Source organism: Serinus canaria, chromosome 7 (assembly GCF_022539315.1).
Source record: "Serinus canaria isolate serCan28SL12 chromosome 7, serCan2020, whole genome shotgun sequence".
Lineage (NCBI taxonomy): Eukaryota > Metazoa > Chordata > Aves > Passeriformes > Fringillidae > Serinus > Serinus canaria.
This window is the reverse complement of record NC_066321.1, coordinates 16,355,394-16,382,747: the sequence shown is the minus strand read 5'-3', so window position 1 is coordinate 16,382,747 and position 27,354 is coordinate 16,355,394. Positions and strand designations below refer to the sequence as shown.

The 27,354-nt window shown below is 37.8% G+C and overlaps 1 protein-coding gene across 3 annotated transcripts in view; it reads right to left on the bottom strand.

Annotated features, from left to right (window-relative positions):
- Positions 1–27,021, bottom strand: part of TANK (TRAF family member associated NFKB activator) — a 28,577-nt gene extending 1,556 nt beyond the window's left edge. The window contains exons 1-9 of one of the 3 annotated variants that reach the window (XM_030241797.2): positions 26,904–27,017; positions 26,227–26,365; positions 21,875–22,021; positions 18,702–18,810; positions 17,750–17,862; positions 10,005–10,184; positions 8,652–8,722; positions 6,423–6,541; positions 4,189–4,769 (exon numbers count right to left, since the gene is read on the bottom strand). In XM_030241797.2, coding sequence (XP_030097657.2) covers positions 4,189–4,769; positions 6,423–6,541; positions 8,652–8,722; positions 10,005–10,184; positions 17,750–17,862; positions 18,702–18,810; positions 21,875–21,973 — 1,272 coding nt within the window. In that variant the 5' untranslated portion in view covers positions 21,974–22,021; positions 26,227–26,365; positions 26,904–27,017. Of the gene's footprint in view, positions 1–4,188; positions 4,770–6,422; positions 6,542–8,651; positions 8,723–10,004; positions 10,185–17,749; positions 17,863–18,701; positions 18,811–21,874; positions 22,022–26,226; positions 26,366–26,903 lie in introns of those variants that run through there. The other 2 variants (XM_030241796.2, XM_018911461.3) reach the window with 2 other exon arrangements.
- Between the last annotated feature and the right edge of the window lie 333 nt (positions 27,022–27,354).

The window sequence follows — 27,354 nt, the reverse complement described above, 5'->3', positions numbered from 1 at the left end:
TTATATTGAAAAAAATACCTGCCTCTTTAAATTAGGATTCTTTTACACCTGCCTGGCCAGAGATGTTAACTAGAGAGTTCTCATTTAAGAAAAGCAAGATAGGACTTCATTTTTTTGAAGTTCTATAAACACACTATCCTGGCAAATATTTAAAAATACCTTGGTACATATTAATGATAAATATTGCTGTGAGCAGAAGTCTGTAATATCAGTCTGGTACATACTAAAGCTTTTCTTTAACTTTGCATTTCAGTATTTTACTGTAAAAATCATAGCACACAGCAGCCATTTAGCAGAAATGAGAAAATATATTTTTACCTTAGAATAAAATGTTTCTTGTACAAAGTTAATATAATTAATATTTTATTTCCATTTTTATTCACATATAACTTGTTTTCAGTTTACTTCCAAAATAACTACAATGTCACGGCTTAAGGTACTTATTTGCTCTGGCTGCCTTTTAGTATAAATGCGTCACAAATAATCTTGTTTGGGATTCCTCCTGCCATGACAGCGTCAAACTCACTGGAACCATCTGAATATCTATCCATGCATTCAGGTGATTCTATAAACTATGTTGTATTTGGTTCAGCACCTGCACTGCTCTTGGTCCCTGAGCTAGTTAGTTTCAAGCCAGCAAGTCTGTTTATTCAACATTCAACATCAAGGCACTTAAACCCAGAGTCTAAGTGTACACTATTTAGAATCATACCAACTAGGAATCAAAAAGTCTTCTATCAGTTTTCAAAGTTAAAACTTAAGTTTCACAACTTTAGTATTAGCAACACAAGATCAAATAGTTACATTATATGGCCAGGACAATCAGGTTTTGAGTCAAATGAAAACGAAATGCATCCTGTTGTGAGTACAAAGTAGAAAGAATGGCAGCAAGCTGCTATGTGCTCTGTGTGGGGATAGAACTTAGAAGAGAGTGTGCCCTACAGGGTTTTTTTTGCTCAGTTTTTTCCTCTTGCTTCACTCTTACATGGAAAGGAAGGCAAGGAAGAATACAAAGTAATTTCTTTAGAAGTTTTAAACTTCTTTATACTGATACCCAAGATTTTTAATTGTCAGCTCTTCTTTAATTTTCATCATGCCAAATAGTTAGAATCTATTGTTTATTTCTCTCACAGCAACCCACTGTACAACTAAGCTGACTTTCACAGCGGTTAAACCTTCTGTTTAAACCACCCTGAACTTCTTGGGAGTCAATTTCCTGCCCATTCTGTATTTAAACAGTGTTTAGCTTATCACATAGCAATAGCAGACTTACTGTCTTTCATTATGGTCAGCAATCCATATAATTAAATTGACTAATTAGTAATTAAGTGCAATCACACCACTTTTTTCAGCTCAAAGAGTCTACTTATTGTATGTTGCTGGTGTAAATTGCATATTAAATCTATCTAGACACTGACACACTTAAACAAGTTAACACACTTAAACACACGACATAAATGTGTTTAGAATTATTTGTTTCTGATATGATGTAAAGCACTGTTTGAAAAAAAGATAAAATAGTATTGTAAAAACTATTTGTCATCTTGGAACAAGATGACAAGGGGAGGTACCCATCCAGCAACCCACACACGCAGGCACTTCACTTCCATTTCTTGAGTGCTAAGCTTGTGCTTAATATCCTTGTCAGAACAGGGATCTATTTAAGCAGACATTCCATTTCAAAAAGATTAATAGTGAGATTAATAAACTACTGAATTGCTTTTAAAATCATGAACATACTTAGAAGTATTTTTGGTGGAAACTTCTCCCTCAAACTGCAAATACCAATAAACATGTGCATCTATATGAAAGTCTCAGCTAAATGTAGTCTGAAAAATCCTAGGTTCACTAATATCCATGTTTATTTTAATCTACTGCTCTTTTCAGTCACGTTTTTTTTTTTTAAGTTACATTCTCAGAAAACAGTACTGAGTTTTTAGATTTAGTATCCACATAGAAGGAAAGAGCTAAATTTATTACACCAACTGAGAGCAGTTCCAAGAACTTGCTGTTGCCAAATCTATTGCATTTATGGGGTTTTCCATTTTATAAGTTAACATATGTAGTAAATACTTGAAAGTTTTATCTACACTAGGAAAAAAAAAAAAAAAGTATATAATTCTCTCCTTAATGGCTTTTCCTTCATTTTTTGGAAGGGATGATAGAAGCTGTAAGCAGCATAAGCACCCCCTAGAAAGGTGGTAAAAATACTAAGAACAAGTTTATACATAAATTTTGCTAAGGTTAACACAGTGAAAAGGGCATGTATACAAGTGACTTTAAAAAATTACTGTTTTAATCTACATGTATATTATCTGTGACCAAATCTTAAGCAAAATTTACAGTCAGAAAAAACCTCTAGAGCTAAGTCCAAGTAATTGGGAAAAATACTTAAAACCTGAAAGCAGCTGAATAAAGGTGATGGGTATTTAAATATACTGATATACACAGATGTACATTTAATGGATTCTAAAGTAATACTGGCTTGTTTTAAACAAACTTCTGAATAAGAAATAGCATTTTAATCAATGCGGTGCTATTGTAGATATGACTTTCAAATACTTAACAGTTCACCATTAGCTGTCTTTTTCTCTGAGTGCTAGCATTAGTACATTTTTCTCCACAAAACAGATCATTCACGTTTTAAATGCTGGCTCCAAAGAATTTCTTTATTTTGCAGAAATACCAGTGGTCAAAGGCTTACTGCTATTCAACCACTGTTCTGTACTTTTTAAGCTGCAGACTCCCCTATCAATTTATAACCACATACCAGCTGTTTCACTTGCTGTAATGTACAATGCAGGGTGCCATCTATTGAAAAATGAATACACAGACTAACTAGTAAAAGAATAGGCTGGAGAGGGAATACAAAAAAGGAGGATAGTAAAAAGCAATGGAGTGAATTCTTTGCACTTCCACAGGAATTTTACTAGCAGTATTAAAAATAAATGTGGTAATTTGTTTAACTCAGTCACAACTTTATCCGGGGACCCAATGAAAAATACAATGAAACCCATAATTAATAAGTTGGTAAAGAATTGAGATCTCCTGCATTACAAATAGATATTTAAAATAGCTTTTCAAAAAAAATCAAGCTTATAGCAACAATCTTTCAATGCTTTAAAATTTTCACTTAAAAAGTGGTTTGCAATACAAAATTAAACTAGACTGGGTAAATTTTAGGAGAAGAAAACATTAAAGCTATAATGGCCTACAACACTTTCTAAATGCTGGTTTTGTAGGTCATGCAGTGACCAAATGGAGAGGTAAAGCTCTTCTGCTGCATGTACCTTGTCATTAGGAAAGAACATAAACTTCATCCATGTAAATGGTAAAATTAGGTGAATTCCAAATTATCATTATTTGCTTATTCTTGTCCTTTCACAAGGTACCAGAAAACCCACAGAAATAAACAAACAAACAAACACAAATTCAGTCTATAAAGCTCCATAATTTTGCAAGGTTTCATCTGAGACAGGATGTTACACAAAAGAAGCAAAGTATTCAGAGACATGAGTGTCAGAACATGCCAATACAACTACTGGGCCTTGTTTTCAGAAGCTCCCATGGACTTCAGGCTATAACTGAAATTTAAGCCCAAATTACATACAGAAACCTAAAATAAAGTATTTTAGCAAACTTTCCTTAATTAAAAAAATATTTTTTTTTCTACAATGACAAAAATTTAAGCTTCTTAGAGCAGAGGAATAGGATGTTGTTGATACCTCAGACTGAGACAAAAAGTAGCTATTTTTTTATAGTGGAAGTATTTATCTATTTTGCTTTTTAATTGGTTCATTTTTCCAATTCTCTGCTGTCCATGAAAAACAATTAAAACAAATGTGTGCCCTATACAGCTGAGATCAAGGGTAGAAACAAAGCAATCTAGGGGGCAATTTAGGATTAATGACAGCTTTGAAATAGATATAGAAGCAATTAATATCTAGATGAACTGAAATTAGTAAAAACATCCAGTGCTTGTCTGCTTATATTCCTGATGTTTCACTGGAAAAGCATCTTGAACACATTCTGCAGTATTAGGAAGAAGAAATTACTAGAGATATTGTCTTAAAAAAAGACTGATCATCTTTCTTAGAGAATATATTAATCCAGTCTCAAACCTCTTTGCAAAATGCGTGTCTGAATCATTATCATATTTTGAAATGTAGAATATTTATAGAAAGATACCTGATGAGGACCTCTGATGGTTGTTCCAGCAGCTTCTAAGGAATAAATTACTTCAGGTACACCCTGGTTTGTGTGCTTAGGTACAAATGTGAAACCACTGTCTGTTGTTTTTAAACATGGTTTGTCACAGATATTTTCTATGGGCATCTTTGCATGATCTGAGGGGTTTGTTTTGTCAACAGCAGTTAAACTTTGTAAAGCTGAGGTCATGAGATCAATGCCATGAGCTTCAAATGAGTTAGGTTCCAATTTACTGAGGTTAACAGCACGGTCTCTGTGCTCCAGGTTAAAATGATGATCTTGAAGCATGTTTTCAGATATACCAGTACAAGGAACTGTTGGTTTTTCCTGAGTGCTCTGCAAGAAAGCAGAGTCATTGTCTGTAGGTGGAAACTTGACATTAAATTTAGAAAGTGATTCTACAGAGTTGTTGTCCTCATCTTGGCCCACTCCTCTTGGTGTGATAGATGTGATGCATGATGCACCTCTATTTATATCCTTTATAACCCGAGGCTTAAAAAGCTCTTCTGCTTGTTCATCAGTTTTATCTGTGCACTGTATCGGCATGGAAAACTGTATTTCTGTGAAGAAAGAATGAAGAAAATATTAAATAGTCCATTGAAGTATGGTTATTAAAAATGTGGTGTTGGTGTATTTTTTTTTTCTTCCCTGGTTTTTTAACTGTTTATTTTCTCTTTAAAATCAGATTGAATTCTATTCTCTTTCACAAACATTAGTTCTGACACAAAAACTATCAGAACAGAAATAAAAGGAAATACTTCCTTCCAGTAATTATATTTCTCTTTGATTTATGGCTATAAACATTTTCATTTTATTGAAAATTATGTTGTCCCATACTCTTAACACATACTCGCATATTCACTGAAGTGTTCTGGCAGAAATAGAAGCTGGAATCCAAACCACTTCACACAGTGCCAAGAACATGCTAGGCACCATGAGCACGATTTTAGAAGGTATTCAGGTACCCAACTCCCACTGTTTTCCAAATTAGTTAAATATTTAAACTGAACAGCTATTCAGAAATGGGACCATGTTTTCCCTTTTTTTCGAGAATTCACTCTTCATTTTTGGCACTATATTAATAAAAGGGTAATGGTTGCTCCTAACCAGGTCAGAACGTAACTTCAGTAAAAAACTGATTGTACAGCAGCCTTCTGACAGTGAAACATGGAAGTAACAAATAAAACATTAAATCTATTTGGCTTCGGTCATATATACCTTTACACACAGTTAACTTAAGCACTTCTTGTATTATCTGTAATGCTTACATCATGTATGGCTTTTTTCACAGTTGAGTTAGGTACTTTTTTGGGAATCAAAACCATTCTTGTAAAGTAAGTTGCCAAAGACACTTCCTCCAAAACTCCCACCCCCAAATAATGAAGTTATTAGCATACAATCAGACTACCACAATAGAGTTCAGACAGAGCAATTTGAAGCAATGAGATACGTGTTAGCACTTCATGTAACAAAACTTCAGTAATGGATGACCTAAATTAAGATCAAGTGCTGAAATCAGCATCTTTACTTCAGCTGTGTGCATTTGGCAGATTTTATTGAAATTACTTAATATATTGAGTCTGATCCTATTATTAAGTTAGTAGAGAATACCCATAGTAGCTTACATTGTATTAAAGGTAAGCATTAGCAGAACTGGACATTCGGGATCTCTCACAGTTTCAAAAAAAATCAAGCCTTCCCTATGTCTTCAGGAAGCATTAGATTAAGCTCTTTTCCTACATAAGAAAACAGTATTTAAAAGTCTGCACAAGGAAGTCTAGAAAATAAGTCCTCTGACTCTCCTCAGTCCTGCAGTTTTCCTCTAACAGATATGGGGCTAGAGGCATTCATAGCAGACATCTTTTGAACTGACAGCTAAATTAAAAGCAAGCAAGTGCTGTCATTCACACAGTATGATGGGATATCACATGTAGTAAGTGCCTGCCTCTCACTCCAAGGGACAAAACAATTACAAGAGCCATTGATGTGATGACTGTCTTTTAGAGCATGTGATTTGGAGCATTCGTCATAGAATGCCAAAACTGGCGGTGCATTTTCTTGGTGAAATACTGAGCACCATGTGAACAGACTTGAAAAAGGCAGATGGTAAACAGTGGAAGTACTTCTATGTATGTGTAATTTGCAGTATTTTCAAATATAAAGCAAAGCTTTCAAACAGTTGAATCACAATAAGAGCTTAAGTATGATATTACCAGTTTCAGGTTCTGGCTTTATCTTAAATATACTCAGTTGGTCTGTTTGTTCTCTGGCTAGCATACATATTCGATGACACTCTTCTTTCATGTCCTGGAAAATAGTCTCCAGATTCTCTCTGGAAGATCAAAATTGTAAATAAAGAGTCAACCAATTCAGCTTGTTGTGACCTTTAATCTAGTCACACATACAAACCAGAGAAAAACAATCGTATAAGCTACTTTTCTTGGATATCTTGTTCCTCAACATATGTATACATATTTTTTGTTCTCCTCAGTAAAAGCAAGCAGAAAAAGGAAATGTTGTCAAAGAGTTGTTTAGTCATATCATACACATATATATTTGAACATAGGAACTGACCCTACAAGGACTACCCCCAAAAATCCAGCCTTTCAGTTATTTCAGGTATTTTGTAGAAGAGTTTATCTTTCCCAAGGGTACTATTTCCACCTCAGTTCTAGGGAAAATAAGATGCTGCCACTATGAACATTGTTTGGTGTCATTGCCAGTGCACTTCAGACTGCAGAAGAAGGAACACACAAGCATTTGTTATCGCTCTTTCCTTCTCGGTCTACCTGGAATTTTGAGGAGGAGTTTGTGAACTCATTCCCTCTCGTTTCATACAATATGATATGACTTTTCTTCTTATTCTGAGACATTTATTGTATTATATCTTTTCCAGAGTATCATATGGGAATATGATATTTAGTTATCTGCACTGAGAATGGTAAAAATAGTTCATGCTGGTGTGAGTTTATTTCTGCAAAGGCACTGTTATTTAGTTACTGATGCATCCATAAAATTCCACTGTGAAATTTTGATAAACTTGCTGAGTAATTTATATTTTTAAGCACAATATAATGGATTTTATAAAATGAACTTCAAAGATGAAAAAGTTCGATTTGTGTTCTCTTTTGAATCTTTTCATCAAAAGATCTCAAAAGGGATTTTTCTTTAATCCAGTGGATTGCTTTCTCTTTTATAAGTGATTCATACAGCAATCTGTGTGCCTACTTCTGTTGTGTTTCTCTTTCTGAAGACACAAAAGTCTATTTGTATCTCATTTGAAATAAAGATCTACAAAAGTAGTTAAAATTATTACTGTTAACACATTCTGATGATTTTCCAGATGTTTTGATAAATACAAAATAAAAAAATTAAAGCTTCTATTCAGAACTTTAAAATATAGCTATGATTAGATGAAGCAGTCTTAATTTGCTAGACATTTGTGATACTATAATCTTATAGTGTAAGATTACCAGCAATCTTACCAGTCACATACCTCTTTCCAAGAAAACAGTAAAGTAAGGAAGCTATTTGAGAGCAGAGGGACAGAAGACAGGTAAAGGTTTTTCAATTTTTAGATATAAATCAAAAAGACAGGTCTTTCTCACATTACAGTCTTATTTCCTCTCTTTCTTATCACAAAAGAGTAGTGAGCCAGACTAAATATCCATGTGGTTCACCTAGCCTATGTATGGGAGTGGTCAAAAGCAGATGCCTAGGCAAGAGAATAAGAAGAAAGCAAGAAATTGATACTTTCCCTTAATACTCCCATAACCTCACCTTAGAGAATCTTCTATTTGACCCCAGCAAAGTTGTTAAAAAGCGGCATTACTGGCTATCCTATGAAAAATACAAACCTAAGACTTAGTTCAGTATTTTTCTGAAATCACTGGCAGAAGAGGAAATCTACTGCTTTTGCTGCCTTGGTCATAGCAGGGGCTTGCTGCCTTCAGCTTACAGACTAACTTGGTTTCAAACTATCTCATTTGGGATGGATCAGGCCAAGAATTATTTCTTCATGCTGCCTATCAGAGTGCTTCCTGGCAGCACAGCAGGCTCCTGTGCTGTGCTGCCATCAGTTAATCCATAATGGCTGTACATTCCTGCTCAGAAGAGTTAACGCAAGGCAGTGAATGCTTATCCAAACCCCAGCATTAACATCCACCACTGTTTCCCGGAGTTTAACCTCCTGCTGAACCGAGTGGATATCTCCCTCCCTCCTGGCTTAGCCCTCCATACTTGGAAAGCCCCAGCTATGATTCCACATAGCTGTTGACTCCATTATCTTCCTGCATTAGCTCTTTGACCTTTAATGCTGCCCCCTCCCGACTCCCTGCCCAGCCAGTTCTTAATGTACTGTGTAGAAAAGAGGGCAATAGCTGGCCTTATGTCATTGCAGAAAAGCCAAAAGCAAATTTGAAAAATGCTGCAGAAGTATTTACCTTTCAGGTGAAATACAAGAGATCTCGAGAGATAATTCAGGCTTATCTGGAACAACTTTCTTACTTTTCACCTTGAAGTAAAAGATGAAAATATTGAGCACGTTAGCATATTAATTTTGCGCTTCACCTTGATATGAATAAAAATGTCATGGGGTCCTTCACCTAGTCTTGTTGAAAGCTCTCAAAGCATTGTCAAAATGACAAAAGCAGTATGTGTGAAATTCCTAGTTCCTTTTAGGTTAACTTATTAACTCAGTGTGGCATTTCTCTGCTCATACTCCCTTGAAACGGAACTAGTTCTAAGAATATTGCTTGATTGTAATTAGTTTTCAGTCATGTATAAGGTAAGATTCTGTCTTTTGTATAAGCTTGTTATCCAGCTATTTTACCTCTTAAAAATCAATTTATTCACTGAAAATTTCAATGAACACATTGGAAGCTAATATGTCAGGAGTTATAGCAGTTTTTAAAATAAGTTATTAACTTTGACTACCACCGTGTGGTTCACTCCAGTATTACATAGTTTTACATCTGCCAGGCATTGAGGGAAGTTTTCATAATAACCAGTCACTAAGCTGCAGTTCCACTAGAGCTACATTACCAGATGGCCTGAGTAGTTCATATGTGCTCCAAGTCAGACACGAACTTGAGCATGCCTGCCAAATCAGCTGATTTCAAAGATGTGTAAGCTCAGAAATCTGTATAAGCTGATCCATTGCCTGTAACCACAGGCGGGTCTTACCTGTAAGGCTGAAGTGCAGCTGCAGCTCCTGCAGATGCATTTGAGCTGCTTTACACCCAGCAACACAGGATATAAGTCATTGCCACAGTAAACTAAGCAATGCTTATGAGGTCTAATAGCAACAAGTTCTGTGTTGCTGTGCTCTTATGCTTACCTGTGTTCACTTTAAATTAGGTAGCTATTATTTGTAGATGGTTAGATTCGCATCAATGACTGCATTCTAGCTATCCCACAAAGACAGAATAGCACCCTGGATGCTATTGTGTAACAAGAATAGGCAAGCAATAAAATGAAAAAATCAACTATGTTTGGTGAAAACTTCCAACTGAACATTATAAACCAGAAACGCTAATCTGGAGTTTTGACAAATATGAAAATTTTCAATACATACCATAAAAAAATTAACACACCAACTAACAAATAAGTATTTAATGGTGTTCCCTATGTGCTTTGTATAATTTGACAATTTCCTAGTAATTATAGAATGATGACATTTAAATAAATTTATCAGAATAATTAGTATGAATTCCAAACTTTTCATGTTTGAAAGAAGTAATAGTTTATAAATGTTTGTCCTTTTGATTTTATCTCTACTTGGTTTCTTATCTTACCTCCCTTTTATATGTTGGCGTCTGTATACCCTTTTGTGCTTCATTTAATTCTTGCAATTTGCTTTCCAGATTTCTTATTTTATCATCTTGATTGGAAATAATAGATAAAAGCTTCCTTTCCTTTTGATTGCTTTTGTCCTCAAGTTGCTTCAATTTCATGCTCTCACTGTCTAACTGTTCCTAAAAAATAATTTTAGAAACACCAGTACAATTAATTTGAGGCTTGTGGAATATCACTATTCAGCAGTCTATAATAAGCTAAATGTAGGTTTTGCATCATAAGTTAGGGTCAGTCTTGTTTATTGCATTTATAATTTTCAATTCATAGTAAAGATCTACTGCTACACATAGCTGTAACTCATCATAGGTGATTACTCAAAACAACTGTATCTTCTGAATTTCTGAAAGTCATATTAGTGTTTATACAAAATAAAGACACTTTCTTGGTTCACTTACTATATAATTTACATTAACATTTTATGTATATTTTTCATATATGATACATAAAATAGTATTTAATTCATTTCAATCTTATACCATTTTGAACATGTTGATAATTCTGCAAATTGAGCAAACCCAAGAACACAATCACACAATCACAGAATCCTAGAATATCTCCAACTGGGAGGGACCCATAAGGATCATTGAGTCCAACTCCCTGCTCCTCGCAGGACTACCTAAACGTAAACCACAGAACTTAGAGCATTGTCCAGAGAGGCTCAGTGCCATGTCAGCATCCCTTGAGAGCCTGTTCCAGTGACCAAGAGCAGTCTCATTGAAGGACCCTTTCCTAATGTCCAACCTGATCTTCCCCTGATGTGACTTCATTCCGTGTCCTCATGTTCTGTCGCTGCTCAGCAGAGAGAGGAGAGGAGAGGAGAGCAGCACCTCCCCATCCACCGCCGCCCCTGAGGGAGTCAACTGTGATGAGGACACCCCTGAGCCTTCTCTTTTCCAGGCTCAACAAACAAGCGACTTCAGCTGCTCCTCCTAATTCCTGTCTTCAAAACTTTTCACCATCTTGGTCACCCTCCTCTGGACACACTCCCATAGTCTGATTTTTTTTGTGGCACCCAAAACTGCACACGGTGCTGGAGGTGGGGCTACAGCATTGCAGAGCAGAGTGGGACAATCCCAGCCCTTGGCTGGCTGGCGATGCTGTGCCTGATGCCCCCCAGGACACAGCTGGCCCTTTTGGCTGCCAAGACACACTGTGGACTCCTATCAACTTGCCACCAACCCAAACTGCAGGTGTCTTTCTGCAGGGCTGCTCTCCAGCCTCTCATCCTCCAATCTTTATGTATAAACAGGATTGTATTGCAAATATTTTAGTCCTATAAAGATTTGTGGAATAAAAAGCCCTGGCTGCTCTCACTTTGATGATCCATCAAGTAATTCATGGAACTTTTAACTGTGGGATTTTTGTGGAATAAAGAAGAAAATAACAAACAATTTTTAAAAATATGCTCAAAGATAGTAGTTTCAAAAATTTTCAAGAAACAACCAACAGTTAAAAACTGCTACTATGAAAACCTTATGGTTGTTAGTTTATGAAATCTAGGGAACTGTATCAAGTGTCACAGAAAGTGTCCCCAAGCCCCATGATTGTCTCTGCAAGAGAAGTAAGCCCAAAGGGTTAACTCTTAAAGAAGAATGTATGTGAATATAGTCTGTAGACAGATAGGGTAAGATGAAGAGGAAAGGAGCAACCAAGTGCTTTTTCAAGATCTTTTGTTTTATTTTTAAATGGAACTTACATAGGGTGAGGTTGTGCATTTGGAGATCAGGTGGGTAGGGGTTACCCTGCTACATAAAGACAGTCAAAGGGATAGGTCCAGAGCTGGTTTACCAAGACACCAGCTGGCTAAGCATGGATGTGTGTACATGCAGCTGACACAACTGTTCAGCCTCAAAAAGTTATACTAACTATAGTATACCTAGTTATACTAGGATAAAAAAGAAAAACCTGCAGAAAAATAGCTTTGAAGGCCTTGGTTTATAGTCTCAATTGCAACTTTCAAGAGCAAATCGACAGTAAGAGCTTCAATGCAACTCCAGACTTGGGTGGCATCTTAAAGATCCAGATTAAGCCTCTTCTGCTCTTCAAAACATTGTCTAAAAATGGCATGTTTTAATCCCAGCAAAACTCCTTAATCCCAACTCTACTATGCTTTGCATTTCCGACAGATCAAATTCAATTTGCCATTTAAATATAAGGTAAGGGGATACACCTTCTCCTATGTTTTTCTTCATCATTATTTGCTGGAAATCCAAACTAGGAAAAAGCTTTCATCAAAGATAGCACTTGCCCTTGACGAACAATTGTATCTTAAGGACAGTAAAATAACTCACTGAGCCTGTGATATAGCATAATTTAGCTCTCTGAGACTATTACAGCTCCAATTCACATGTGGGTTTTCAAAGGCCCTCAGATAACTGGAGACTCTGCAGTAATGGCCAGTACTTCTCCCCGCTTTCTCCTAAAGTAAGGACAAGATTTAAGCAAGCAGGGAAAAAGCCACATGCAACATGTTACAGTGAAGGCATATCAGTACATGCTGATGGAAATCATCATTCCTATGCACCATCAGGATACCAGGAAAAACAGTGGAGAAACAATTACACCTTTTGGGATCTTTCAATAGCTAACAACCCTTCATAGCTTGACCTTAACACTTTCCAATACTTTGCCTGGCAGTTTGCAATGATGTCGTAACCCTTCTAAACTGGCCAAGGATTACAAAGCTAATGCTTGATAAACTTCATAAACTATAAATTTTATAAATTTGTCACACAGGTCTTTTAAGCATGCTGGTATTAGCTGTCAGCAAAGTGGTCATGTATATATTATGAACAGATCAGTATCTTTTCTTTTGCAGAGACTTTATAGGATCAGAGGATAATTGGAATTGGAAGGAACTTCCAGGATTCTCTAGCTTCTAATCAAATCAGGGTCAGTTACAATGTCTGATCAGGTTACTCAATTTAACCTTGAATTTCCCAAGGATGACGTCTGCACTTTTCCCATGCCTGCTGTCCTCATGGTGAAATGTTTTCCCCTATGTTCAGTCTGAACCTTTCCTGTTTCATCTGCCCATTGTCTCTTATCCTCCTGCCATGCACAGATACCTTAAGTTTTAACTTTCATATTTTCCACATTCTTCACTGTATCAGTATGTAACTCTGAACTTCATATAAAGTGTTAGCAAGTTCTCTTCACAGTTTTGTTAGACAAAACAATCCTTTTCCAGCCTGAGAACCAAGGACACTGTTGTAGCTTCAGGCCCAAAAAGTGTAAACAACAGCAAATTGAGGAAAGCAATCTGGGAGGATGGGACTTCATAATCTGAAGCTGTAATTGGACAATTAACCCCAATATATAAATGGGCCAAAACTTATAAAAGTGTAAAAACTCATGGTTGGGGTCCATCTTGAGTGGAGCCACGGCCAGGCTCTTGTACTGCCCAAGGTGTATCCTTTAAAGGCTTTTTAATAAATACCTACTTTATTCCTTTAACACTGTCTAGCCTCTGTTTTAGGCAACCTCTCTAGGCATCAACAACACCATTAAGAGCCTGGCTCCATTGGCCTGATAACCTGAATGTAGGTATTGGAATGCTATTAGCTTTTCCTGAAGCCACCTGACTCCAGGTTGGACATACGCAGATGTTGTACCTTCTCATGGGATATGTACTCCAGGCCCCAGTTAGTTCAGTAGGGGGCTTCTGCTGAACTCACTGTAGTTTGTCAATGTTTTTCCTGTACTGGAGGTCCCTAAGCCCAATGTATTATTCCAGATGCAGTCCAGTGAACGCTGAATAGAGGGACATACTCACTTCCCTGGGTGTGCTAGCTGTGCTCCTGTTAATACAACACAGGGAGCTGTTGCCCTTCTTTTCTGTCAGGACACGCTGCTGGCTCATGCTCAGCTTGCTGTCTAACAAGATTCCAGCCCTTTTCCAGCAGAGCTGCTCCGCAGCCAGTCAGCCCCCAGACTGCACTGCAGCAAAGGCTGGTTCCTTTATTTTTCCCTGAAGTGTGCTGTAATGGCCTGTTTCAGTGGCTTCCTAAAACAAACAAATGGTCAGGTAGTTTCAAGGAAAAACACAATTCAACTGATGAACTATAAGCGGTCTCAATGAATATTAACTGTGACTTTTAACAATTTCCTCACAAACTCCTCTTTATTATTGGGTAGAGATAGATTAAACAGATGAAGCAATAGGAGAAAAGGCTTTCAATACCAGAATTTCTTCTCTCTTATATTAGCGCCTAATCCTGCTGCATACATCATACCAGCAGCAAATAACAGCTACCTGCACAATGTTATCAGCCAGCAAAAAAATCAAGTACAGCTTTCTTTGCATTAAATATAGGAAACAAAGTGACACTAATGAAGCTGGTATGGACTGGAACATGGAACTCCACAAGACCGCTGCAGTAGCTGCTCTTAGTTACTTAAGTAATTTTAGCCCTATAATTTAGAACATAAAGATGGCTACTGTATGTCTGCCATTCCTCTGCTTATGTCCTGCAGAAAAGAGCTAAACATTTATTGAAGGAGGAAGAGTTTTGTATAACATTTGTCTCATTCATTCCTGACACACAGTTTTTTCCTCCTTTTCATGGCACAAGACACTCTTGACGAACCAGTTCCAGACAGTGTTTAATACTGAGATTCTTGAGCGAGCAAAATGGGATCATAAGCATGTTTTCTTGTCACAGGAGTTGACTTTAGCTTCATGTCTTATCAAGTTCACAAGGATTCTGATCTCTGGCCGTACTAAAAAGTAGAAGCTTGACATCATCTCATCTCTAAGGTTTTTGGTTCGCTGCAGAGCTTTGGCTCTGAGACAGTGGCTGGATCCCAGTTCTTCCTAATTAATAAAGGGGGTCTCAAAACTAGGCAGCAATACAGGCACCTTTGGTCTTCTCAAGCAGAGGGCTGAAAAATTCTGGTAATGTTGTATATAGTTGGGTGCTGACCACCAAGCCAATCTGGCCCATTCACTTCTTTCAGTGAAGACAAATGTGAACAAAAAAATCCCAAAGCCTTTTATGACACACAGGTGACAGACCTTGACAACAGCATATAAAATACACATGTATGGTCACGTACTAGAAAAAAAAGAGAAGATAGCTCCTCCCTCATTTTAAACCACTAAAATTCAAGTTCTAATCATGCACCTATTACAATCAATTCAGGATTTCTATTAACTTTACCGCAGGACAGAATACAGTCCACTGAAAAATCCCACTGGACTTAGCAAATGACAGTTTCAAAACGTTACGATAAACCCAAGCATCTTCTGCATGGGAGAGACTCTGAATTTCAAGGACAGAGTAGAGGACAATGGCTGTAGGAATAATTTATTTGGTTTAGAGCAGACTGTGGATAGAATATGATTAGAAAAATACAGGTTTTCAAATAGAGTATTCAAACTTCCAAATTTCAATACCTGAAAAAGCCAATACTTTAATGAATTACGTACAAGAAAACTCTACTGGGTCAGTGACAGGATGGTGGATTTTCAGTTTTAGAGATGTCAAAATATGACATCTGGAGAAAAAAAAGTACAAGAAAACAGGAGACATTCATGATATATCTGTTAATAAATTCCCAGATCTTCTTAGTAATAGTTTCCATCTATTTATTAACTCTCAACAGATGTCTCTTCCACGGAGTTGTCCAATTTTCCCTTGAAGCATGAATTCCACTGGCTTACTGTGGGTTTTTTTTATTCAATAAAATGATGATAACTTATGTAGAGACACTGCTGTATATCTTCCCTTGTAGCTATGAATTGCATGGCCAAGACACAGCCAGAGCTAGTACAAGTGTGTGTGCCTCTGCTGTTCTGTCTGGACATATTTGTATCACTCTTGCCAGATCAGTGCAAGTTTACTAGACACAATACCAAACATTAGGGTCCTCCCTGCATTGGAAGGATGGTGCAAATATGGTGCCTCTGCAGAAGGCAGCCTTTGTCCAGGCAAACATACTTTCTCAAGCTCCATGCTCTTTGTCCAGTAACAGGAACAGAGAATAGGCTGGGTCAACCCAACTTTGCATGGGTTTAAATCTCTGCACATCCCCTCTAAAAAGACCTTATTTGAATAGCAATGTGCCTGGGTTTAAATGCACCACCATGCAGACAGACTTATATAGTTCATTCTGCATGGAGGCATTTCAGAAATATTTCTGCTCATGGAAAAGAAGAAGTAAAATCCAGATGAAGTACCTGTTGTGAGAGGTAACTGCAGCAATGGGCTACACAAAACAAATATGCAGATAAAGAAAATAACCTACATTCCATTAGGAAAATAGCTCCAGAAATGATGATTCCAGCTTCTCATGCATTGCCTATCATGTCCTGTAGAGATCACATTATTTCAGTGTTTCCCCATAAGATGAGCAGGTAACACAGCTTTCTTTCATTCTAACTCATTATATGACTAAGTTGCTTAAAACTATTGTTCTTTAGTAAGCATTCAGAAAGAAGACTATGAAATACTAGACTTGGTCAGATCTTCATGTGCAACCAAAGATATAAATTTTATCCAGCTCAAGACAGCAAACTGCAAAAATATGCAAAGATGTTCCATCAAAGAATTAACCCTTCAGCTGTATTTTAATCCAAGTGCAAAGATTAGGAAAGAAATGACATCTTGTAATTACAGATTCTGGTGTAGAAAAATTATATAAAGACTTTCTTTTAAACAGAAAAGGAGTGTATAGAAATATTTGCTGACAGTATGTTTAAAATGTTTTCAAAGGCTTAGTCTCATATAAGATTCCTTCAGGATAACTAAGCAAACACCAGTAATTAAAGGAAATTACTTTTGGATCTAATGGAATTGCATTTCTGATTAAAAAAATGTGTTTCTGTGAATTTATCACAGTTAATTTGTTTGTAGCTTAGGAAAGAAATCCTGAAATTGACTCATTTAATTCTAATGCCTCATTTCTCACAAAGGTCTTTTTATGACCCTTACAAAGTCTCTGATATGGAGCTATGGAGATTCACATTCAAAAATAAGAGACTTTATGTTACAAGACAGCTCTCAAAAACCATAGTGAGATGATTTACAATAAGAACAATGAAACTTTGTGCATCTCTGTCACTGTCTTTTCTCAATATGTAAAATCCATTCAAGACATTTTCCAGCTATTCTGGGCTATTACTTTATTCTCATTCCTGTTACACTCAACAGGCTGTAGTGAAAATCTTAATGTTACTTCAATGAGGAGAGGCAGAAGAGACATCATTTTAACACTGGCTATTTTAAAAACCCAAACAAACAGCATCTCCAAAGCAATGGATCATTCACTTCCTACTCCACAATTTTTCCAGTACAGATTCTCCATTTCTTGCAAAAATACAGAGACCGTTTGCAATGTGAAATGCTTTCATAAAAAAGAAAAAGCCCTTTTATGGGTTTTGGCAAGTTAAGAAACAAATAATCAACTAAGTTCCTGCTTTATGATCAAAACTGTTCTAGAGAGCTTGATGGCCAAACAGAGATTTCACTGGGAAGGACCAAAGATAATGCTTAGTTCACCTAAGCAGTTGCAGTGGAACAACACTCATGCACTTCATGTGAGGTGTCTTGTCTTCTTTTTGCCAGGATCAGGATTAATGCGCGAGATGGTATTTCTTGTTCTGTTCAAAAGCACCCGTAAATATCTCACTTATCTTTTAGGTTCTCACAGCACAAAAGTGAATTTACTGCAGGTGACATACCTTTAGGAGTTTTTCTCTTTGCTTTGCTAGGTTCAGTTTTTCAGAGAGCTGCCTGAAAGGTAGGTTGGATGTTTCAATGTCTTCATGCATCAGAATGTAAGGATGCGCACTGCCTTAAAAAAAAAAAAAAAGCCACTGACTATTGCTGCATTTTTCACAGTCAGCTTCTAAGAAAAAGCAAAATTAAAAGAAGCTAGACTTATATTAACTTCTTTATGTTCTTTGAGCAAGCCTTCATATTAAACAAGCAAGAGATACTAAATTCTGTGGTTAGAGACAATGCAAGACTAAATTGGCAATAAAGAAATGTACATGTACTCTTAGAAATAAAAGTCAGCCACTTTGCTAGTATTTATGAAAACCAGGAGTGTTAGGCTAGTGTGAATAAATATTTAATGAGCATGGCAGATTAACACATGGTTACTTTGACTCTTTTCTCTTATTTGTGTAATACAGTCAAACAGTAAAAAATTATCCATCAATGACTATTTGATCTGAAAGAGAATTACCTGCTTATAAAGTTCTGGTTATGCAGTAAGATTAGCATCACAAGATTCATCTAACATAACAGACATATAATCATAGCACTCACATCTAGAACAACCTGAGATAAACTTTTTAACAGATAGGTGTAAAAATAATTATGTAACAAAAAAATGTAGCAAATTATTTGAACCCATTTTTTCTTAACTTTTATTGGCTTCAGTGTAAGCAGATTCTACCTCTATAGAAAATCTCACCATTTCTTGAAGTGGATAAAGAGAGACCCCAGAAGTGTTGAATTTTATAAATAGATCTTGAAACGGCACATTTGTGTTAACTCTCACATTCACAGGAAAGTATGATACTCATTTGAAATATGTATATTGTAAAAACTGAAGCAACAAAGTCAGAACTATTCATCAGTGCAACACAGCATAAAAAGCAATCATGTGCAAACTGGAGTACATACCTCTATTAGCATTCAGAGCAGCCAACTGTGATTTCAGTTTTGCAATAATGCTGTTTTGAAGCTCTATCTTTTCCTGCTGTTCACGTATTTGCTGCATGTAGTTTTCTGTCTGCAAATATAATTCAATTAGCATTAATCTTATTCTGTTTTGATTAGGGGTCTCCTATTTGGCATATAAAAAGCAGCTCTGATTTTTAAAGATAACAGTAGTTGTGGTCGTCTGAGTAAAAACCTTTGGCAAGTCCATCTTTTTGGGACTGTACTGATCAGAAAAGGTGTTATAGGAAATAACCCCTGAGTTTCAATAACTCTTTCAGCAGTGGAAGTTGTAAAGGGTAACTTTTAAGTTAGGATTCTTCATTTACAGATGTAGAATACATTGGGCTCAAATTAAAATTTTAGTATTCTTCAAAATACTTGTCAGTTTACCTATAGGAAAAATTAATCTTCCCCCATATATTTTCTAACAAATAATATAAAAACAGGATTTAAAAAATGTAGATTTTAGATGGAAAACAATAACATTGTTTATTCCATACAACAGATACTCTGTAAACCATTTTGACTGCCTATGAACAGTCTTGTACATTTCTTTGAATGTAGTGGACTAGTTTTTCTATCCTACATAATGGGGCTGGGGAGGAAGGTAAGCAAAAAGCCCCATCCTTTGTCTCCAAAACTACAACTCATGCTATAAACAGGCCACACAGACTCCTTTAATAATACTGCTTGTATTTCATCAAACTGTAATTTTGCTAGACAGTCCATTAATTGAATGAATGGCCAGGTGGCAGGAAGTTGCTAATACTCAAAACTATTATTTCATTAGCACATGCCTAATGCTGCAGTTACAGCAGTGCTAAAAACAAGCAAGAAAACTTGTGAAATCCCAACAAGAAAACTTTCAGGAATGCACTGAATTTTCTGAAATTAGGAATATGTCTATTACTGAAGAGGTCACCACCTGCCACCATCTGGGACAAGACTCAGCATTGTTTTCATGTCTATTCATAGTTTAGCCATAGTGCTATCTAATTATCAAATCTCAGACACATTTAAATTCTATACCCTCCTACTGTCCGCTGTGTTTGTCTGTAAAGCAGGCAGGGAAAAAATCTACAAGCAAAATTGATTTTAAAAGGCCAGGTAGTAGTTGTACTATGAGATGATTTTTTGTAGTGTTTAGGAAAAAAAAAAAAAAAAGTGATCAAGGAGCAGTACACTCCAGCAGCTATAAGAGACCTCATGAAGCAGAAAAATCACTGAGAACCAAATTGAAAATGTACAACAGCAATGTCTTGTCAACACTTCTGTACAGAGCACAGACATGACAGCTAAAACAGACAGAAGAGAAGATGCTTTTGACAGCCAGTGTGCACAAATTATTCCTTGAGTCAGATGGCAGCAACAAGTTACCAACTAGAAGATCTGCATGACAACCAACCATCCATCTGTATCAAACACCATCTGGCCGAGATGACTCTGGCTTCTGTGTGCTTGACATGGCTCCCAGCTCTAGAGACTGGCAAAACAAGTGGCCTATCGGTAACTAAAGTAGTAAACTGTTAACAACAGCATGGTGGACAATCCAACAGTGTGTGGAGGCCACACAATGAACAGAGGAAGTTACTAGAGTAAAGCACTGTACAAAGGTCATTCAAAAAACAGAGGAGTTTGGTTCAAAAAAAACAACACAAATAATAAAACCCAAGTAATTTTATTATCAACTCTTCTTGAAATAAAAATTTTGTTCTCTTTTGAAATCATAAAATTCCACTACTGAAAGTTTGATTAGGACAAAGATTTAAACTGTTAGTAATCCTTTATCAAAGACTTTAGATTTTTAATTTCTGAACCAGTGAAAATGCAGAGAGCAATCTTGCAAGCATTTAGTTCACTTGGCCCTGATGATCTCACACTTCTCTGGCTTTCTTGCATAGATCTTGGAAGGACTATCTCATCTTGTACTTGATGCCTTGTTTCTTGGTCAGAAGATTCTTTCATGTAGTTTTAGATTATTCAGGAGCATTAACTAGCTTTTCTTCAAATAGTTAATAGCTCACCCTAGGAGACAGAATTTAAAAGATCCCTAAACATTCTAAAAGTCTTGCCTTTTGTTAATTAGTTGTAATTTCAGCACAAAAATCACACTACTTATGCTTGTTATGTAAAGAGACCTCTACAGATTTACACCAGCACTGCTGCAAGACTATGAATAGAGACAGACTGTACAGTGGATGACTGCACACATGACTGACTTGAAATGTGTTTGTTCTGTGATGCCTTGGCTAGTTTATTTTGCAATGCAAGGAGATAGCAAGATTGGGCCCAGATACCAGATTATTCTCTATTAGATCCTTCCCTGCTTCCAATTCTACTACTGCTCTATAACTTGATATGGTTCATTGGCCCCTGAGCTAAATTCCAGCCTACCAGTTCTACTGAGTATCAGGAAGTCCTATAGCAATGAAAACATTCAAGCCTTCCTGTAACAGAGGTTCCATTGCTGGGCAGAATATACATGATAAAAGGACTACGACAAAGCCCAAACCTGATAGCTTTGAAATTTGCTGTCCTACTTAAGAAGTTCTAGAGGAGTTTTGACTGAACTCATATTTTCTGCAATAGACTAGAACTTCAAAGGTGCTTCTCACTGGTCAGAATGCCTCCCGAAACTTTCTGTTACTCCATTAAAGAATAAATGTACTGGTTATTTTTAAAAGAGGAATACTTATTCTAGCAACTTTCAGGTAAATTTGTCACAAATATTGTTTAGTTTAAGCTATTTACATTAATAATATTAAAAAAATTTAAGAATGCAAATTAAATTCCAAAACGTACTTTGTTAAAGTTAGGAAAATTTTATATATATCTTTGCTGTGTTTACATTAGAAGACTTCATTAATCCTCCAAAACAGACACCACTTTTCCAACCTTTAAAACTATTAAAAATACAAAAAAAAATCTAAGGTCAGAAACCAGAAACCCACTCACTAAATTCAAAGCCTAATGAGTAACTTTGCAGTGTACTGACATGGTTTCATAATGGCAATTTCCAACTTTAACAGATGCACTAAAGTGTGCATAGCTGAAGTGAAACTGGTAGCTACACGTACTGCCATCCTCCATGGGAAGGATGGCTTTAAAGATAGAATTGAGCTTCCAACACCTACTTTTTGCTGTAGTTCTTTCACAGCATGGTCCCTGTCCATGCATGCTTGTCGATAGGCTTCGTAAGCTTTGTTAAGCTGTTCTCCAATGTTTTTGTCCATAATTCCCAATGTTGTTTCATCACTGGAAAGATGGTCAAGTTAACAGACCTAAAAATTAATCAGAAGGAAAAAGAGAGAACACTAAGAAAAACTACAAACATATATAGCATGACTTGTACCACTGCTGTATTCAACTGATACGTGCAGTATGTTTGACCACTTACACAACAGCATAGCTTGAACTATAGCTCTGTTCACCTCAACATTTAATTTTATGTCCAGGGATAGGTTTAAACAACAGACAAACAAAAGCAGCTTAACTCTTAATCCAATTCTGGATGTATAGAATGTGTAAATGTATCTGTAGTTACAGTTTTTAAGTCTAAGACTTAAAATTGGTGCAGATTACCAGTTACCAGATTTTATGTGATCTCCAAAAGTTTAACATTTGCATAACTGTGAAATAAACACAGCATTAATGACCAAAACTAAACTCAGCTTTTGGCATTGTGTGGAAAAATCACACTATGAAAAGCCAGAGTCCAGAGACAGAGTCCTGAAACTTTATTTGAATAAAGGGAGGGAGATTTCCCCAGGACAAACGCCCGTGGGGTTTTCTCTGCATTTCGGAGGGCACAGCTTCCTTTTATCCTGAATTCCCAGCCACACACTGCCCTCTTTCTTTCCCCCTTGGCTGAGATGCTAGGAAGGTACTGCCTTCCCAACTCCCTACCACATTTCCCTCCTTGAACCTGTCATTTTCCCCCAAAGTTCAGAAACTCAGGCTCTTGCAGACCCTTGCCTGTTTCAGGAGCCAAACTGCGCTGTGCAACAAACTTGCTGCTTGAAGTTGGTAAAGACATTAAGATCCATTTCAAAGATCTTATCACCCATACCCTCACCCATTGGAATTGTTTGTAAATACATTAGCACACATTTTTCCCATCAGCATTAAGAAATAAAAATATAAAAACTCAATTAGGTCACACAGACCTATCCCATTCCGTGCCAAATTTGAAAACGTCAGCACAAGCTACCCTAAGGTAGAGTTAAAACATCTTTTATCTAAAAATCAATGATACCAACCAGTACGAATTATCAAGACTTGGACCTTTTTATCCAATATTATGAACTTTTTACACTTTGTGTACAGTTTCAGTCACAACTCCCAAAACTATAGCTATCAACTTTGACACATAAGACTAGAACACTATTAAATGTCAGACTCCAATTTCAAGAACTTTGCAAACACAGGTCATTTGCTTCTGTAGTAATATATGATACTAATTTTAAGATCAAAATTTAGCATAATACAAGTACAATAGAGAACAAGTTAGTGAAGTCTCAACTCCCATCCCACAGCAAAAAAAATAATAAAATCAATTTCATCTCTTCTTTATTTCTTATTTAAAGCAGTGTGGAATGCCATTATCATCTCTCACTATCTCCTGGGATTATACATAAACCACAAATACTACTAAGGAAAGTGACATGAGGATAAACCCTCAAGAAGAGTATAAGGGTAACTTGCCTTGGACACTGCTCAAAATTCTGAAGATTGCAGCTTGATGATTTTCTTCATGTTTCCTTGCTTTTGAATATATTCCCTATCATAGGGCTTGAATACACAAATGTAGTCTAACTTTTCTAGAAGGTTAACAGAGTTTCTTAGATCCCATTGCACTCATTTTTTTGAAGTTATGAACATCACACTTTTTTGTCCTGCAAATTTTATTTTACTGGTATGTTCCTACAGGAAAAGCAATTGTATCTCACCTCTGGCATGGCTGTACTTCAACAGCAGCAAAGGGAATTCTTTAAAGACTTGGAATTTTTTAGGGATCCTTTGATGTCATAAACGCTACTGAAATACAAATTTACAAGTTTTGCATAAAAGGCCTACATTGTTTCACATGAAAGGCTTTGTTTGTTTGACTTGTTTTGTTTTCCTAAACACCAGCTCAGTAGTTTATAATCCCTGACAGTGCATAGTGTCTCAATGCACTAACACAGGCTACTTCACCCACCTCCTTCCTCCCCCACATGGTATCCCTTCAATAAATGGAACATTAATGCTCATATCTGGGGCACACCTTTAAGGAAATGGGTAGGCTTTCTTTCCTCTTAAGATGGAGGACTGTTCTGTGTAGTTCAATGAATAAAATCAGATATTATATCTGCCTTCAGGGACAGGTGCTAAACTGCAGAGAGCATTGCTATAGCTGAAAGTGACTGAAAGCATGTTCTCACAATCTTTAAAAGCTTGTGAAGTTTGCATCAGTATTGATTTTGTACTCGTCTGAAATCCTCCACTGTTAACAACTTGCCTAGTAAATGGCATGTCCTATACATATGAGATAACTTCAAAAAAATGAATGCAATGGGATCTAAGAAACTATGTTCAGCTTCTAATGGAGAGAATAGGGCTCAGCTCCATGTGACTCACAGTTCACAGAAAATGAAGGTTTTAATTTCATTCATGCAAACTCAAACCCCCATTTGAACGGCAGTATTTAAAACTTATACCTAATTTCCAGCCTTTTAGTCATTCATTGTAAATGGGAACATTAACAAACAGTGCTTCTGCCATTTGGATGGTATCAAAAGTAATTGATCCAATAGGCAGAATGTAGCACAGTGCCTGATTTTCTACTTTGTATAGAAAAATAACTTACTGATAGCTCCCTAAACTTCAGACTCCATGCAAAGAAAGGTCAATGAAAGTCATTACTAATGACACTTTAAGATGGCACTGTAACTAGAAGAATTGGTCCTATATTTGCCCCATATCCTAGACATTCTTCCTTGACCTTACCCTTCCCTTTCTTCCAGCATGAGCAACCTTTCTGTGAACTGTATCAGTAAATCAATCCAGTTTAAAACAAAACATTAAATGCATTTTTGCCACATTAGTTTTAATGCAGGTCAGATCCACAGACCACTTCAAATGGCACGGTAACACAAGGAAGCCTGCGCAGGGACAGAAATCAGCAATAGGCAGACAGAACTCCTGTGTTCAACAGCAGCACTGGCTTTGAACTGTAACATGAAGTCACAGTTGTGTAACAGTGTCACAAGCCTGCACCGAGAAGGATAGGCCAGCCTTCCCACATCTCTGGCCACGCATTTTGCTGCTTAGTGGTACCGCTATCAGTACTTCTATGCTACAGCTGAGTATGCCAAAGTAGCTCCCTACTTCCTCAAAAAAGCAACAACAAACCCCCTAAAAAAACCCACCTCGGAATTAAAACTGGAGCTAGCTCACTGCAAGGCTGCTGGAGCACTACTACCAGCACAAGGAGGCAGTGGGAACATGCGACTAGCCGTGGGCAGGACTGCCGCAGTCTAGATTTAGATTGGATTAAACTACTCTGTAGTCACACCCCGGGTTGCCTGCTGCTGGAATAAATAACTGCTTCTTATGTTATCTGTCTCATATCCAGAACTCCTTGCAGTTAGAAAAACTGGCTCATTTTCCTGCTTCTCCTCCATAGGCATCAATATTTATCAGGGAATTTGCCAACTGTTCCTTGTCATTTACCCTTCTCCCTGCATCCAATGAGAAGGAAAAAACTCCCTCCCAACAGCCCTAAAAAAACCCCCCAAAAACCAACAAACCAAAAAACCCCAACCCAAATATTCCTGCTATTTTAATCAGTCATGATTAGTTATGCTCTATCCAAATGGCAGCTGGAACATAATTCAGCTCAAAGCTGACAATCCTGATCTTCAGCAACTTACATTGTGGATATTCATTAGATCCTAAAGACTTTCACAATCATTAACAGCAATATGTCAGCAGAAATGTAGCACTACAAAATGCTGCATTTATTCTAACAGGGTCAGAATTAGAAGGAGATGAGTTACAGAGATTGTCCTGCAAGTGTGAATACCTGTGGAGTGCTATGCTGCTGGAGCTATGGCAATGACAACTGGCATTTCATATTTGAGTAAAGACTGGTACACTGGATAACCACTGGGTACAGCTAATGTTGTAAGACAAACTTCTAAGTAAACAACAAACTAAACCTGCAGATTATATTAAAACACTTGCTTAAAATCAGAAACATTTTGCTGATATAGGTGGTGGGAAGAAAAGTAGTAATATGCATTTTCTTAGTCAAATGCCAAAAAAACTCCAACACAAAGATTAGCAACATATTTCTGCTGCAATCCCAGCTCACTAGAGTTTTCATACTAGCTTTCATATTGCGTCTATTGCCATACTATTTTCATACTGCCATTAAATTATGAAAGAAAGGTTTTGGCTAATCATGTGTATATGCACATTAATTCATAATACACTTTCCTACCTCTCATAGTTTCATGAGAGATGAGAACACATGTGCCATCCAACCGAAAGTACTTCTCTACATATTTCTGCTCTCAAAACAGATGTTTCAATTGCTATATTTTCTAAGTCACACTGCCATCATTTTGGGAACTTGAAGCCTGTTGAGGTAATCATTTGTGAGAGACTGAGAGCTCATTGAACTTTTCTGTGTTTTGTTTTTTCCCTTATTTTTTTCTGAGTAGACACAATTCCTGCTTTGCCCGACGGCGGGTTGCGTCGTTAACACAGCAGGAGCACAGCAGCGTTAGAGCTGGGCAGCCCTGTGCGCTCAGGGCTCGGGACGGCGATTCCCGGAGCGCTGGGGTTCGCTCCCCCCCACCGCACTGCCGCTGCCTGCGGGGGCAGCCGCCTCTTCCTGCTCCTGCGCTCGCCCGCCCGGGCCATCGCCTCCCGGCAGCGAGCCTGCCGATCCCGTCCCCCGATTCCCCGCTCCCGGAGCGCCTCCGCACGCAAACGACGCGCCCCCGGCCCCGCTCCCGAGCCGGGCCGGGCGGCGCCGAGGGGGAAGCGGCACCCCCGGGAGCGGGGGGCGGAAGCGCGGCCCGGCTCGGGATCGCCGCACTGCGGCCCCGGGCCGAGCCCGCCGCTCCCGCGGCAGCGCAGGAGCGCCTGGTTTCCAAAGCGACTCAGACTTACGAGCGCCTCACGGAGCCCGCGGCCGCTCCCGGCACAGGGCGCTCGCTCCTGCCTGGGCGCCTTAACCCAGGAACCAGAACCGACTTCCTGCCGTGCCTCTCCCCGCCCTGTGACGGGCCGTGCCCGCGCCTGCCCCGGGTCGGGGCAGGGCAGCGGCCGCCGGAGCCGCCGGTTCGCGCGGGGATAGCACCTTCCTCGTCCGCCCCGCGCAAGGATGGGTGTCTGTCCGCTCCCCCGCGGCTGTCGGGCAGTGCCTCTTCTGTCTGGCTGCAGAAGACCTCTCAAGCAGCCTCTGTGCTGCTCCCGACGTCCCCAGGCCTTTCCTGTTTCTGTCTTTCCATGACTTAGAGTGATTTGTAAATAACAATAGTTACATTTGTAAAATACTTTTCATGCTCAGGGTGGTCTCTCTTTGAAGGCTCTGTTGTAGGTTACTCCAGAGGCATTTCCC